General features: G+C 38.1%; 1 protein-coding gene across 9 annotated transcripts in view; it reads left to right on the top strand.

The window, feature by feature from the left end:
• The window catches only part of Dgki (diacylglycerol kinase iota), a 453,496-nt gene that overhangs the window by 398,019 nt on the left and 38,048 nt on the right, over positions 1-17,429 (top strand). For all 9 annotated transcript variants that reach the window (XM_021638217.2, XM_021638216.2, XM_060380194.1 and 6 more), the window contains one exon: positions 3,748-3,773. In XM_021638217.2, the coding sequence (XP_021493892.2) occupies positions 3,748-3,773 (26 nt within the window). The remainder of the gene's footprint in view (positions 1-3,747; positions 3,774-17,429) is intronic.

Raw genomic sequence — 17,429 nt, 5'->3', positions numbered from 1 at the left:
ATATTTTCGCTGAGTAAGTTCTTTCCAGAACTTTTGGTTTGGGGTGGATAATTGTAGGAAGGTTGACTTTTTTTTAAATCAGCACTCTCTTTTGGAGCTTGATCCAGTGTCTCAGGATCAGGCCATCTCAGCTCAGAGGGGTGCTTTTGTGGTACATGAGTGCACTGTGTCCTCACAGCTTATTGAAGTCGTGGCTGCTTTCCTGAAACGTAGTCCAGTTTTTACTTTATTTGGTGACTCCTCTTCATAGAGGGCAGTTTCTCTCATAAACAGCCAGATTACTAAACAACGTTTCTATTGCTTTCCATCCTCTCTGTTATTTTTCATGGGTTTCAAGGAGAATAAAAAAACAGACATTTTTATTCCTTCTTCCTGACAAGGGAGTTTTACAATAACCCTGAGCTTATCTTCTCTCTGTTCTCTTTAGATCATTCAAAACAGAAACCAGAATATGGGACTTTCTAACATTTTTTGTATTTAATTTAGAAAGTAAATTCCAGACACTTAGAAATAGATTTATAGGCTCCAGATGGAATGGCCTAACTCCCCCAGTCATGGGTTTTATCATCCTTTCCATGTCAGCAGTACTTGAGTTATTTATGTTTCTGATAACGTCTATGAAATTTCAGTTCTGGCTGTTTTATGTACCCATTGCTTCTGTCTAGAATTTTTCTCTCACTTACTTAATGAACTTTTATTATTTCCCTAAAGCTGGGTCAACATGGCTTTGACCTTTAGAGTTTGTTTTATTCTTCAGGGACACGACTGATCTCTCTGCCCTCTTACCCTTTTTCCTTCATACACATTTTTATTGTTGTACTTTTCACTGTGAGGAGCATATTTTCTATGTTATGTTTCTATGTTATGTTATGTCATTATGTTATCAGTTGTTTTTTAAATTATTCAGTAGATTATGACTTTTTCTGATACTGATTTTTTATTTCTCTGTTACTTCATGTGGGACAAACATTTGGGAGCTTGCTGTATACATTAATTCAAAGAAATTAAAAGACTCCAGCATGAATGATAATAGTTTAGGTTTACTAAAACAAAATAATAAATTTAAAATGCAGTCTTTGATTCTACTTTGGGTTTTCCTGTTGTCTTTTTTTTTAACTTCCTGAATTTGAATGACATAAGAATGTAGAGAGTACTGACAAAGCAATACAACATAGCAAAACATGTCTGTTCTGTAGATCACATAGGAGAGAAGATGTGCAACGATGGAGAGGAGAATCTACATCGTTGAATTAGTGAATGTTAGTAATAGTTCCCAGTGTGAAGGCAGCATCTACCTCTAAGTCTGTGTACATGGAAGTAACTTAAGTAAGTTGTGGCCTGTGTCTCTCAGGCATAGCGGGAGGAGTAAGTGTGGAGCTTCCTGTGTGCCTCAGCTGTGTGCTTGGCTCTCAGGAAGATGATCCATTCCTGACATTCAAGCCTCTTTTAAAAACAACTGCTTATGTTGCTCATTGCAGGATGTTTCTTCTCTCCTGAGCTGAGTTCTGTGAAACGTCGTTTGCCCATTTTCAGACTAAATGGATGATGTACATGGCTCAGTTGTATAATCTGGTGACGCTCTGCAGTGAAAGGTGAAATGCTGAGTGAGGGCTGAAATATTCCATATGTCTTCAAACTCCCCAAGTCCTGGAGTGTGGGAGACGTTCAGCCACAGAAATCTGACATGACTAATCCTTGCAAAACAGTATGAAACTGATAGTTTGTCCTTGCTGCCTGGATATACTTCAGATTGCATCCCCGTGAGACTTTAACAGAGACATGTGGACTTTTTCAGTTTTAGTATTAAATGTTTTGCAAAAAGTCAGTAAAGAATGTGCCTCAAGGGCTCCACCTGAGCCATGCAGGAGGCCATGGACATGAGTTTCTCTTTTTTCTCATTCTCCCTCAGAAATTGATTATAAATATGTGTTTGCTTACTTTCCATAAAAAACCAAACCAAACCAAACCAAAACAAAAACAGAAGTAAAGATGTTTTTATTGCTGACTCATCATTCATACCCTAGGCAACTTTATTCACACATGTTAGTTACAATCTATGTTCTTTAAAATCAACTTTTAATTTCATTTTACCTTCAATTCAACATATTCCCTGTTTAATTATCGTTCCTGCTAAAACAGGTATAGGTATCCCTATTGCTGGATGCTGTGAGCATCTTTTGTCTCTTAGGGAGCTCTGAAATAAACCCTTCTCCTTAAGGTCATTTGAAGGCAACATGATCACTTTTGAAGAGCCTTAGAATGTATCTGATTCTAAATATCAACACGGTGGCACCAAAATACATCCAATTCAACAAATGTGAAGAAAGGTCCTGCTTTTTCTAACTATAACATGTTTCCACATTGCTAGGAGGTAATAAACTGCAAAGACCAGTATGTGAACAGTGCAAAATCTGAATGCTTTGTACTTTAAGAGGCTTATCAATAAGTTCCAACAGGGGAGGCCAAGTGTTTTTTGGTTAATGATGACTTAGTGATGTGTCGATTCCTGCTCATTATTCTTCTAGTAACTCTTGGACACTTTTTTCCCCACCAAATCTTGGGATTGTCTCTTTCATGTGCAAAATTCTACTTGAAAAGGCTCACGAGGCTGAAATGGGTGTGTAGTTTGCACTAGTGGATGGTCACACTTTCTTTCCATCACTACTAAGTGGGCAGCCATGTACTCACAGGATAACAGTGATATTGCTGATCAGTAGATCAAGGCCAGCAGCAGCATGCATTCTCACATCCTTTAACATTGCTTCAGAACTAGTACATCTTTGAAAGGACTCCCATTTTCATTCATATCACCACATGTATGAACAGTGGGGACATATTTTTATGGTTGAGATGATGTTCCATATACGGCTGTGATAGTTAGAGCTAAACTTACAGGTGATATATAAAAGTTACTGGTTTATTATATTTATGAGGTTCCAGTGATTTTTGGTCTTAGCCTGATTCTCATAGGTTTGGTGATATTAGACTATCACACAGAGGGTCTGTCTTAAGCTCAGGCAAACATTAAATTTTATGAAGAGTTTTGGAAACAGGAAAATAATGATAACTGTGTATTTGTTTTCTTTTACTTCTGTTACATTTTAAAATATCTAAGCATCTCCATTTGTACATAAAATCTAGCACACATTTGTGTGTCTGCTGGCATTTGGTCTAGGTGTTTGGGGTTGGGCATTATTTCTCACTTGACAACATATTTCTGTGGATTCTCCTTCTTCCAATATAAGTTCAGATTTAACTAAATTTGTTACAGCCTACTGACACCATGCCTAAGTTGCTGACATTATGGTAACCCAAAATATTCAATCCATCTAAATAATATGGAAGTGCTATTGATTAGAACTACCTTTCAACAAGTACATTAGTTACAAATACTATACTGAGTTTCTCCTTAGCTGACTTTTCTTAAGATTTATTAACTTTTTATTTAATGTGTCTGAGTGTTTGCCTGCATGTATGTATGTGTACCATGTGTGTTCCTGGTACCCTTGGAGGCCACAGATGGTATCAGAGCCCCTGGAACTGGAGTTAAGGATGTCTGTGAGCCATCATGTAGATGCTGGGAATTAAACCTGGGCCTCTGAAATATCTGCAAGTGCTCTTAACTACCAAACCATCATCTCTTTAGCCCCACTTTAACTGAATTTTGACTATATAATTTCTATAAAATTATTTGTACCTATTCTTATCATACATAAAATATTTATCATGTTTATATTATCTTTTTAGGTCACCAGTCTCTTCAGAAGATCATGGTAAGAGCATGTCATTTTTTTATACTAAATTTTACACCCAAAATTTGTCTCTTATTATAGCTCAGTGTCAGAGCAGAAGATTACTAAGAAACTGTCTCAAAGATATTAACCCTGTAGTTTTTTAGTGTGAAATGCCAAACATTTTTAAAAACATGATCTGCAGAAACTGCATTTGATATCTAGTATTATTTTCAAATCGGTGTGGCCATTTTGGTTGACAAGCATTATGAAATTTAATATCTTCTGCCATCACAAATGTTTCATAACTTTTGAGGTAAGCATGTATTTTTCTGTAAGTCAGATTTTCATGTCTCAAATGAGAAGGTGTTCTAGGAGAGATCACCCAAGGCCCTTCCAGGTTGGATATTGTGAGTCCACATTTGTGTGCACATGTTGGCAGAGTGCTTTAAATATGAAATGAAGCTTATCAGCAAGTGAATGAGTGGTTACTCAGAGGTGTGAATTATTCTTAAGGGACAACTGCTTCATTCAAAGGACAAAACATCTAATTATGTAATTTCTAAACTTTGATAATTTTATTCCATCAGTCACTCAAAATTGTTAGGTGGCTATAATGCTTCATTATACCAGAGAATGATGTTTCACAAATATCTATATTCAAATTTAGCTGGGGACTTGTTGATGTCTTTCTTGGACTTTTGGTATTGTCCCATAACCATAAACCACACATGTAGATTACCCCTTTCCAGTTTGCTGTATGCATATAGAACCTTTCGCATATAGGATGACCACTTTACAACAGACCAAAAATTATTGTTGACCTTTTGATATCGTATTTTAAAACAAGAGCTGTTAGGCTCTAAATAGAGCCTTTATTTTCCTCTACTGCTTATTGTTTTATCTGCCATCTTGTCTTATTCCCCTGTCAATAATCCACACTCTAGATGAATCACTCTATCTAGTTTCTGGATAATTTTTTGCATTTCTTGCTTTCATTCTTGCTGTCCCCTGGAAGGAAATGGCTCCTGCTTTTTGTTATGTAGTGGTTTCAGCTCACCCTTTTTCATCTTCTGTGGAAGCTCTCTGATCCACTTATTGTGCCATCTATTTTTCTGAGCTTAACACAATCATCTGATACTTTCCTTAGCTGGCTTCTCAGACTGCCAATGTTTCTGATATAGTGTTCAACAAAAAGCAAGCATTAAAATGTATTTATTAAGTGAATGAATTAAGGAAATGGAGAAGGAGTTTTAGGCTGTCTCTCCTGCTGCTACATGTTGAAATCTTTCCTAATGTTGGAATGAAGTTGTATCGTGTTCTCTGAAGAATTGTAGGAGAAATTATGTTCAAGGCCCATTAAGTCAGAATTAGGTAATCAACCACCTAATGGTAAACCGTTATTGCATGCTATTTTGCTGATTGTTGCTGGTATGAATAGGATTTTGATTGTATATTTATAACTCCTTCAGCTTCCATGTCCAAATGATAAATTAGAAATACATGTTTTCCTTTATTTTGAATTATTACCCTTAATAACCTTTGGCTGCTTCTGTCTTCCTATCCATAAGAGTGCATCCTGTATTCACAAGGGCAAGGAGTCCAAATTAAAGTTCTACAGCCCACAAGCACTTCTTAACGGGTCTGGGGAGAGCTCTAGGCACATGTTAGGGTCCTTTGAAGCTTTAGGAGGTGACCTGTACCCAAATAACTTGCTTTTGGAATTAGATATATTTTAACAACTCTTGTGTGTTTAATTGAGGAATTACTGTGCAAATTAGGTATCAGTTTTGGGTGAATTAAAAAATTTATTATATATTTATGCCTCTGTCTCCTGCAACTTCTAAAAATAGTTTAAACATGCATGCTGATTTATCCATACAGTCTAATTACTCATTATTTACTAGTCTGCACATCCTTAGGGAAATATTTTTACATATTTCTTTATTTCTATGATTTTCTACCTGACACACACTATATGTTTTTTTTATATTTATATATTTTAGGAATTAGTATTTACTGTGGCCATCATAAAACACTTCAGTGTCACATCATTACAACATTTGCATGTTGTAAAGATACTGCAATGCATTTGTAAGATAGGTGAATCAAATTGCTCCAATTTATTCTAAAAGGATTGAGGCACATTGACAAATGGATTGTGAAACCAGAGTATAAAAATCTGTGGCTCTCAGTTTTCTTTGTCTTTCTTTCTTTCTTTCTTTCTTTCTTTCTTTCTTTCTTTCTTTCTTTCTTTCTTCCTTCCTTCCTTCCTTCCTTCCTTCCTTCCTTCCTTCCTCCCCCCCTTCCTCCCTCTTTCTTTCTTTCTTTCTTTCTTTCTTTCTTTCTTTCTTTCTTTCTTTTCCTTCCTTTCTTTCTTTTTTCTTTCTTCCTTTCTTTCTTTCTTTCTCTCTCTCTCTCTCTCTCTCCTCTCTCTCTCTCTCTCTCTCTCTCTTACTTCAAAGCTTTATTGTGAAGGACAGAGGATAGCACTTCTGCTTCCTCACCCCCCCCCCCCAAACTTTTAAACTGTGGTCATTCTGAGATCCCTGGTGATCTCCTTCATGATGTCCATTGGAGTTTGAAGAAAGTATAACCAGGAAATCTCGAAGCTTCCTTACCTAAAGACAGGCAGTATTATTTACAGTTCACCTTCACACTGGAGGTAAGAATCACACTGGAGTTTATTACTAAGTCAATTTATTTTTACTTAAATGTCCCTGCTACATATTTTCACTATTCTGGTGACTTCTTATTCTTAATTTCCTAATGTATACCATGTCTTCATCCTTCTTTGGAATTTTTGCACCTTTTTTTGGTACCTCAAGTTACTCTTGGCTTAGGTTCACTGTCCAAAGTAGCTCCAGTTTCCTTGGATCTTAAAGCCCAAACATCTGAATGTCCAGAGACTCCTTTCTTTTTCTGATTTTTTTAAATTTTAATTTTATTAATATATTTGTTTATTACAATTTATTCACTGCAGCCCCCGCCCTTGTTTTCTCCCAGTCTACCCACCCTCCCTCTTCTTCTCCCTCTATGTCTTTTCCCTAGTCCCCTGATAGGGGAGGACTCCTTCTCCTTCTATCTGATCCTAGCCTATCAGGTCTCATCAAGACTGGCTACATCATCTTTCTCTGTGCCTCCCTCAGGGGGAGGTGATCAGAGAGCCTGCCACTGATTTCATGTCAGAGGCAGCCCCTGTACCCCGTACTAGGGAACTCACTTGGAAACTGAGCAGCCAATGGGCTTCCTTTGAACAGGGGGTCTAGGTCCTCTTGACGGATGGTTCTTAGTTGGAGTATCAGTCTCTGAAGGGCCCTGTTTTTTGTTCTATTGTTCTCCTTGTGGAGTTCCTGTCCCTGATAGGTCTTTCTATTTCCCTCTTCTTCTATAAGGATTCCAACACTCTGCCCAAAGTTTGGCTATGAGTCTTAGTATCTCCTTCAATACCATGGTGGGTAGAGTCTTTCAGAGGTCCTCTGTGGAAGGCTTCTTCCTGTTCCCTGTCTTCTCCCACTTCCAATGTCTATTCTGTTTGCCCTTTTGAGTGAGAATTAAGCATCTTCCCTAGGGTCTTCCTTGTTGTTTACCTTCTTTAGGAGTATAGATTTTAGTATGTTTATCCTATATAATATGGCTAATATCTACTTATAAGTGAGTGTATATCTTTTGTGTCTTTCTGCTTCTGCAATACCTTACTCAGGATGATCTTTTCTAGTTCCTACCAGTTGTCTACAAAGTTCATGATTTCCTTGTTTTTAATTGCTGAGTAGTATTCCATTGTGCAAAGGTACCACAATTTCTGTACCCATTCCTCTATTGAGGGACTTCTAGGTTGTTTCCTGATTCTGTCTATTATGAATAGAGCTGCTACAAACATGGTTGAGCAAATGTCCTTATTGAATGGTGGGTCATCTTTTGGGTATATCACTAGGAGTGGTATATTTGAATCTTGAGGTAGCACTATTCCTAATTTTCTGAATAAATACCATATTGATTTCCAAAGTGGTTGTCCAAGATTACATTCCCATCGGCAATGGAGGAGGGTTCCATTTTCTCCTCTCCAGAATGCATCATTCCTTGAGTTTTTGATTTTAGCCATTTTGATGGGTGTAAGGTGAAATCTCAGGGTGGTTTGATTTGCATTTCCCAAATGACTAAGGATGTTGAGCATTTCTTTAAGTGTTTCTCTGCCATCAAATATTCTCAACATAAAACCAGACACACCAAAACTGTTAGAAGAAAAGGTGGGGAAGAGCCTTGACCTCATTAGTACAGGAGACAACTTCCTAAACAAAATACCAACAGCTCAGGCTCTAGGATCAACAATTAATAAATGGGACCTCATGCAACTGAAAAGCTTCTGTAAGGCAAAGGACACTGTTATCAGAACAAAATGACAGCCTACAGCCTAGAAAAGCATATTGATCAACCCTACATCTGACAGAGGGCTAATATCCAGAATATATAAAGAACTAAAGAAGTTAAACGCCAGCAAACAAAATAATCCAATTAAAAAAATGGGGTACAGAGCTAAACAGTATTCTCTTTCTGAGTCAGATTTTTTTGTTCCCTTTCTACCAGCAATCCTATTTCCTTCGGTAACAGTTGCTCTCTTTGGCTATTTCTAAAACAATTCATTCTCGGAGAAACCTAACTTAAAAAGTCCCACAGCTCTGCCCTTTCCTATCATTAAAGGTGCCCTTCAGAGGGCACTTGGTTGTGGTGACGTCACTCCTCTCTTCTGTCTTTTTCTACAATGGGCTGCTCATATCTACACTGTGTGTCTCCTGGATGGTTGTGAACTGAAATAGGAAATCCTCTGCAGAAATGACCTTCCAGTTTGATACAGGCACCCAAAGCACATGTCATTATGTTCTTCCATCCAGGCAGTATGACAGGAAATGCAGATTGGCTAGTGTTTGCTCCACAGAGCACGGAGATTGAATGTGTTGGCATGTACACAAAATCCCACCTACTCAGAGACAGAGGCAGGAATGTTGCAATTTGGGGGCCAGCACAGAAAATTTAATGAGTCTTCTTGTCAAAACAAATGATTAAACAAACCAAAAAGCAAGCAACCAAACAAACAAAACTAGTAAAAGTTAAAACAAAACAAAACAAAAAATGTTGGTTACCAGAGAAAAATCTGCCTCTTTTAACTTTATCTGTAAACATCTACCTATAAACTTTTTGCTGGAAACCTTTCATTTTTATTTCAGATGTTTAGTATGTAATTTGGCTTGCAGTCCCCAAGCAAAGAATGGGTTCAACTGGACAAGTGGCTGTGTAAGATTGCCAAGTGTGGATAGCACATACATTATTTTTATGTTCATATCAGGCTATTAGGGTGTTTGAGCATAGAAGAAAAAGTGTATTGAGCTCTTAGTGTGCTAAGGTGTGTCAGTGTGTAGACGCCCTTTAACTCCATTACTCCGTGTTGTGTTAATCGGTAACAGCCTATAGGGCATGTATCCACCCAGCTTTATAGCTGGGGAAATAAGTTCTTAAATAACTGGCTTGATATCACATAGCTGCTAAGTGGTAGAGTTAATTTAAACCTAGATTCACTATTCAAACTATCATCTTTTTAACTTCACCACAGTGCTGGGAAAATAAAGAAATGATTGTCAGCATTAAGGTAAATTGAGACAGTTATTGAGACAGGGTGGAGGGAGAAGTTCCTTCTCTCTAACAAGAGTTTATTTACTGCTGTGTAAGTAATTTCTTTTTAATGACAAAAGAAAACTGAACAACAACAACAACAAAAAAAAAATAGCAGCTTCTCCCTCCTGCTGGGAATGATTTGTCCCTGTAGAAAAAGTGAAATACCGATGTCACATTTTCTCATAATTAGTTAGCTGAGTGAAACCGAAGCTTCAGGGAAGCCTGCCATGCAAATCCCAGGGGGCACATTATGTTTTAATGCAACATCTGGAAGCTGGAGTCCCACTCCCTGTCAGAGATAAGCTTGGCAGTGATTGATGGCCCTGTCCTCGGAGTTCCTCTCCACTGAGTGCCTCACACTTCATCATTGCAATCTCTCCTGGAATCACCTCCTCCTACCCAGGCAGCTTCTCCAGCTCTAAGCTCTTGGGTCCTTTATGCTCTTAGCATGTCGATTTTCCAGGCCTCTCAGAATGTTGTTTGTAGAACCACTACCTGTGTGAGCATGCAAAGGGCACTTTCCAGCAAATGTCTGTCTTGGTACAGAACGGAAAGAATCTTTGCCAGCTACATATCTGTCAGAGGATTAATATCCAGAATATATAAAGAAAACCAACAAACAACAAAAAAATTTTTAAAGGAATAAAAAATTATCCATTCCAATAATAATATTAATAATAATAATGACCCTGGGACCTGAACATAGAATTTGCAAAAACAATGGTACACCATAAAAAATCATCACCAGGCTCTTTTAAAAGAATACCAATAAACTACTTGATTCCCAGAGTATCTAAGCGGGCATCCCTCTTACACACACACACACACACACACACACACACACACACACACACACATATACACACACACACACACACCCCACTTCTTGAACAGTCATTAGTCAGGGGTCTCATTATGTATGTGGTCACTTTCTGTTGCCACAGTAAATAGCAGACACCGATGGCAGTGACCAGTCTGGAAAATGTAATGACCATGGTCACAATATAAGTCTGTGGGTCAGGCCTGGGGTTGATTATACGTTATAATATTGTCAATAACACACCTTATGATATAGTACAAAACTCTTTGAAATTTCAAGATCTATTCCTTGTTAACTCATTTTTCTGAGTTTTGATTTTCTTTTTCAATTTTACATTTATTATTTGTGTGTGTTTGTGAGAGCACATGCATGTGTGTGCGCGTGTGTGCACTTCTGCATGCCACAATGTATAAGTGGAGGCCAGAGAGCAGCTTTCAGGAGTCATTTCTTTTCCTCCACTGTGTGAGTTCCAGGGATTGAGCTCAGGTTGTCAGGCTGGACCATAGCTGTCGCTACCTACTGAAACATCGCTTCAGTCCTTAACTCATTTTTTTTTTCTCCATATGTGTGATGCTGTGAAGGAACACAGGGCTTCTGTGCATTCTAGGCAAGTTCCCCACCACTAAACTGTCTCTGCTTTTGCTTATTCTGTTGCCTGGGTTCTCCTTGAACTCTAAAGCTCGGGTAGATATGGAACTGCGCTCCTCCTGTCTCTGTCTCCTGAGTAACTAGGTTTCTAGGACTGTGATATTAGACTTGATCATTTTTCCAACATAAACACAGTTGTACACTAGAATAGAAAATATGTATAAAATCTAGTTGCTCACTTCAAATAAAAACTAAGGAGCCATGTGAAACATTTTCTAGTTAAAAAAAAAATAAAACATGTATAACTTGAGAGTTTCCAGTTGTCAGCTTTCTATTAATTTTCCTATCTTTCAAAAGTAATTGAATTTGCCTCTTTATGAGTCTTGTATTTATTCCTTTTTTATTTATTACATAAGTGCAAACCCCACATGTGAATTTATGTATGACACACATACACAAGTGTGTATGTGTGTATATACTGTTTTTCCCAGTTTGAATCTTCATAAGATGAATAAGCTTGTATATTTTTCTGTGATTTGGTTTGAGTCTTTTTAAAAATGTTATTTTTTAAAATAATATTTTTATTTGTTCTGTGAAATTTTCAGACATTTCTACAATGTGCTTTGAACATAACCACTCACTATTACCTCTCTCCAGCTCTTCCTACTGCACTACGGCATTTCCCTCCCAACTTCATGTCCTCTTCCTTATATTGTTATTAATATAATTAGTTAATAATTAAAGCTGAGTGCAATTAATTAGTGGTGGCCATAGGGATGTGGGTGTGTGGCCATTTAGTGAGGTATGGACAACATAGCAGCAGCCATGCTCCCAAAGAAGAGTGACGCCCTCTCTCGGCAGCCATCAGCTGACAACACCCCTCCCCATTGATGCTGGTGTGTTTACCGGCTTAATCTTGTGCAAAGCTTGTACAGATAACCAGAGCTGCTGTGTGTTGTTACATGCAACCTCCACGTCCTCTCCAGAGGACAGCGTTCAGAGCTTCCTACCACAGCTCCTTCTGGTGTCCTTGTGTGAACATTCCTCCAGTGTGTAAACCTTCAGTGGCACTGGCTTGTTAGGTGGTGGATTGTGCATGTCGTTACCTTTGTGGGTAAATGGAGTGAAGGGTCATTTAAACATGCATCTGCTTCAGTGATAAGAGCTTCCTTTGCTGCACCTGAATGATGCCTGAAATGAATAGATTAAAAACTATTTTCCCATGTAACAGTGGTGTGACATTGCAACTTGTGATGTATATTTGTGTTCCATATTTACACATTGGTGAAGCATCTTTTCATGCATTTATAGGCCATTGGTGTTTGTTCATCTATGAAATGGTTCATTTTGTTTTTGACCCAACTGCTCTCTTTTTGGGTTATGTTTCTTAATGATTCCATAAACATATTTTTTGTGTTACAAATGCATCTTTTCTTCTCTCTGTTATAAATTTTCTTCAGCTTGTGGGTTGCATTTTTAAAGCTCCTTTGGGTTTCATCTAGTAGACAGATGTTCATTACTTTAAAATATTTCAAATTATTGGTATATTCCTGTAGTTGATGTTTTTGGGATGTTTAAAGAAATTTTATATAACGCAAAGTTACAATACTATATTACATTCAAAAAATAACTGCATTCTTTATTGATTTTGTGATTTGGTAAGAAAAAAGATACAGTTTTGCTTTGTTTTTTTTTATTGCTCATACTTGGTTTAAATACATATGTAAAAAAAACATGGAAAATTCTAATCCAACCCGTATAAATACAGATTGATAATATGATATAAAATTATAGACAGAAGGCATCGGGGTTGAGGACATCTGGAAAGCACAGCCCACTTAATAAGCAGGACTCATGGGGGCTCACAGAGACGAAAGCTGCAGTCCCCATGCCTGCTTGGCGCTACACCAGGTCCTCTGAATATATGTTGTGGTTGTTAATTTAGGAGTTTTTGTGGGACTAATCACAGTGGGAGTGGAGCTATTTCTGACCCTTGGCCTGGTCTTAGGACCTTCTTTTCCTCCTACTGTGCTGCCTTGTCCAGCTTTGATATGAGGGTGTGTGCCTACTCTTCTTGAATCCTGTTATGCCATGTTTGGTTGATAACCCTGGGAGTCCTGCCATTTTCCAAAGGAAAATGAAGGAGCAGTGGATCTGAGGGAGAGGACATTTGGGGGCCAACTAGGAGGAGTAGAAGTAGGGGAGGCTGTGGTCAGGATGTGTTGTACGAGAAAAGAATAAAAAAATATTTGAACAGAAAGTTATATGCATCATAATAATCAAAGGGCATGGTTATCATGGAGCACTTTTCAACTGAGCACAGAGATAACTATTACTATCACGAATCTTTTTTATTATGTTGGGTATTTCACACACATGTACTGTATTTACATCATTTTCATCCCTTCCTGTTCCCTGTATAACTCCTTCCATATCACCTCTTACTCCTCAAATTCATAACCTCTTCTTTTGCTAATTGGTGGTGGTGGTGGTGGCGGTGGTCTGTGTGTGTGTGTGTGTGTGTGTGTGTGTGTGTGTGTGTGAATACATATATATATGTAGTGTAGGGTTAGGTTAGAGTTAGAGCTAGACATAGACACACATACATGTGTGTATGTGTATACATATGTATGTATGTTTATATGTATAATATGAATACAGCTTGATGAGTGTACTTTCTTGTATGTGTATGTGTTTAAAGGTAACCATCTAGGGTGAGGGAACCTATCAAGAGGCTCACCCTTGGAGAAGACTGATGCTGTCTCTCAGCATCTACTAATTGCCTATAGGTGATCTTCCAGAAGTAGGGATTTGTGATAGTCAACCCATCAAGGTTGGGATGTGAGTTAGTACTGCTATTGTGTGGGTCTTGTTTAGATGACTATTGTTCAGAATTTTTCATTACATTTGTATTTTTATATTAATTACAGCTTATTCACTTTGTATCCCAGCCATAGCCTCCTCCCTCATTCCCTCCCAATCCCGCCTCCCTTCCTCATTTCCTCCCACTTCCCTCTCCAAGTCCACTGATAGTGGAGGAATGGGTACAGAAGACATTACATCTCCCAACATAGGGCCTAGTCCTTTGGCTTTCAGTCTTTCTTTTTCTGTGATATTTCTTCCATTAGCCTTAGGGGTTGTGCTGTAGATATATGTTCTGGGCATGAACACTCCATGATCAGTTGTTTTCTTCATATTGACCAGTTGAGGGTTTTTTGTAATGGTGTCCATCTGTTACAAAAAGATATTTCTTTGATGACGAGTAAGAGCTAAACTCAACGGTGGGTATGAGAATATGATTTACAGTGCATTTAGAAATTATACTTGTTTGGGGACATAGCAGCAGCAGGTTCTCTTTTCAGATCCAAGATCTTACCAGCCACAGGTAGTGGGCTAATACCAGGCCCGAATTTCTTCCTCTTTACTACATTTTAAGTCTAAGTAAATGGCTGCTGGTTACTCACAAGAAAAAAAAGGACAATATTGTAATAGATTTTCTCATTTGTTTTATTAATCAATATGTCTGTTACTTTTTAAAGATTTCTTCATATTTTGCACATGAGTCTTTTGTCTTTATGCACAGCGCATGCAAGCCCAGTGCCTGTTAGAGGACAACATAGAGCATCTGATTCCACAGAACTGGAGTTACAGATGGGTGTGAGTTGCCCAGGGTGGGTGCTAGGAACTGAACCTGGGTCCTCAGCAAGACCAGTATACACTGCTAACTGCTGAGCCATCCCTCCCAACATGACTATTCTTATACCAAAACCATGCTGTTTTAATTGTTCTGGCAATGGTCTAGATCTTAATGTCTGATAGAGGATCAACTCACACATTTTGTTCTTGTTCAGAGTGTCTGAGTCACAATGGTCTTTTTTGTATATATAAAATTTAAAAGCAGTTTGTAATATTTATGAATCTTATTCTGCAATAGTATTAGAACGTCCTGAATAGTGTGGGGAGATGGCTTTGCTCAGTAGTTAAGAGTGAGTGCTGCTCTTCCAGAGACCTGAGATAGGATGCCAGCCCCCTCATAGCATGGGTCACACTGCATGCAACTTCAGCTCCAGGAGATCCAGCACCATCTTCTGGCTTTAACAGTAACATGTATACAAGTCACACACTCACAAATAAAAATAATCTTCAATTTTCTATGAATTTCACATGAGTTTATAAATCAGTGTGAAAGACAAATATCTTTATCGGGAAAAGGCCTTCTATTCCTAATTGTAGCTCCTTATATTTAATTGGGTATCAGTATCAGCAGTATTTTATAGTTTCATTATCTTCTGTTCAATGTATTGCTAGGTACTTTGTGTCATTAATGATACTTCATGTGTTGTGATTTTAAAGTTGCATTTTCTAGGTGTTCTTTGCTAGCCTACAGCAATGCAGGAGACTTTTAAAAGCTTGTGTCTGTATCAAGATTGCTGTTGCCCTTTAACTTTGTGACCTTTACATGAAGGGCCTTTCTGTGGGAAGGTAATTCTATACAAAAGCTGAGAGTTCTGTTGGCTCTCTCCTCTCTATGCTTTGAATGTACTTTTCTGTCCCTCTCCACATGGTACAGAACTGAATAGATGTCCATATAGTCAGCACCATTTCTGATTTCCTCCTGATGCCAAGATGAATGTCAACTATAAGTTCTATTAATTTGACACTTTAATCCTCCATGACCTCAATGGAGGTGGTGGCAGTTGTTTGTAGATCTTTTAAGTCTGTTCTTTCATTTGTCTTTTCAAATTTAACATAAAATTAAAAATCATTCAGTATCTGTTTCTTCATCTTGTTTTTTTCCTCTTTCCCTGTTAACATAATGCATCTCAGTAATTGAATTTTTCAGTGGAAATATTCATGAGAAGAACTCAAGTTGGTTATTATATTTACCTCCTTTACATAGTTCTAGATCTTACTTGCTAATACTTTATTAAGACTCTGACTTCTATGTTCATGGGTATAACTGGCTTTTTAATTTCTTTTCTATTTTTATCATTGCTCCATCACTTCAATGAAAAAAATGCATTATCTTTTTCTAAGCTCTGTGATACTTTACCCAACCCATGAGCCATCTATTTCTGGAATACATTATATATCCCCCTATTTGTATTCCACAGATGAGGAAACAAAGACACAAACCTACTATTGGCTTGTCCGAGATCCCAGGCATAGGTAATGAGTCTTAGAACAATATACTCTTTTTTAAAACATATTTTTATTAATTACAGTTTATTCACTTTGTATCCCAGCTGTAGCCCCTCCTTCATCCCCTCCCAATTCAACCCTCCCTCCCTCATCTCCTCCCTGACTCTTGAAGTCAAGATCCTATTCTCATTCTGAGTCAAGCCTGTGTATAGTGTGTCAGTAGCATGTCATCTCTCTTGAGCTTGCATCATCATGACTTTGTTTCTATAACTGAGATATTGTAGTTTGTGTTTGGTTGGAACTGATCTTTAAAGGTGAAGAAACACTCATTTTTAATATAACTTCATATTGAAGAAAATCCATTTTCCCATCCTCGTACTTCATAATTAGGGAAGTAGGAGCACCATTTCCTGCTAGTAGCCCTCGGAATTGTGGACATGTAGCTTTACCTTCAGGATCTGGCACAATCAAGGAGACATCCTCATAACTGGAAGTGGATGGTACTTTCCCCTTTCTTGCAAACTAGTAAAATGTGGTGAGTTGAGATACAGGTGGAAACAGCTATAGCCCTTAATTGCCTGCTAGGAATAGCTTACGATACTGGCCTTCACAGTATGCTACCTTGCAATGACTTTGGGCTAGCGAATGCCAAGTTGCCAGAGGATATTTCCCCCTTATCCGGTTTCTCATCCTTTAATCCCCTGTTGGCTTTCTAATTAGATTCAAACTTTTTAGAGCTTGAATTTAGGGCTGATCCCAGTTTAGTTTTTGTTGCTTTCATGAGTAATTCCTATTCCTTTGCAGACACCCTCTGGATCCCAATTCCCTTGGGTTCATTCACCCATATAGCTTTCATCACCTCCTACCATCCTGCTGGCAGACCACCTTCTTTGTCTTTTATTCTACACCATCCTATGTGCTCATTAATCCCCCTGTGTTGGAGCCACCCTAGGAGCCTAAGGACAAAGGAAGGTGAATTTCTCTGACAGTTTAAATGTTTGGGCTTTCTCCTTCCTTATTCTATTTTACTGATTTTAAAAAAAATGTATTCCCTTAAAAAATATTTTCTTTTGAGTGGTGTTTCTCTTATTTGACTCTAAGCCCATTGAATAGAGACATTGCCCTGTTCTCTGCAATGTGCTGGCACAGGATTGAATTTCTCTTTTCAAGCCTTACTGTTAAATTTGCTGCACTCCATGGTGTTGGCAAACAGAAACTTCCAGGGCACATCTTTGAATCCCATTGCAGCCTCATTAATGCTGTTCCCTGTGGTAGAAGATAGGTCAGCCCTGGTCTTTTTCCAAAGAGATTTAGTTACTAATGTACTGAGAAGATGGCCTTTTGCAGTAGTTTCAATGGGCACTCCCCAAAGACAGTGTGAAAAGGAAGAAATAGAAATGACAGCGCAGTCACCCGTAATGGTATTCTGTCCCAAATCCTGGAAAATAGATTATCAGCTGCTCCTTAAAAACAAAGCAAGG

The sequence above is a fragment of the Meriones unguiculatus genome, chromosome 3, assembly GCF_030254825.1.
Source record: "Meriones unguiculatus strain TT.TT164.6M chromosome 3, Bangor_MerUng_6.1, whole genome shotgun sequence".
NCBI classification, from domain to species: Eukaryota; Metazoa; Chordata; class Mammalia; order Rodentia; family Muridae; genus Meriones; species Meriones unguiculatus.
The sequence above is the reverse complement of the archived record's forward strand: the minus strand, read 5'-3'. Positions and strand labels throughout refer to the sequence as shown.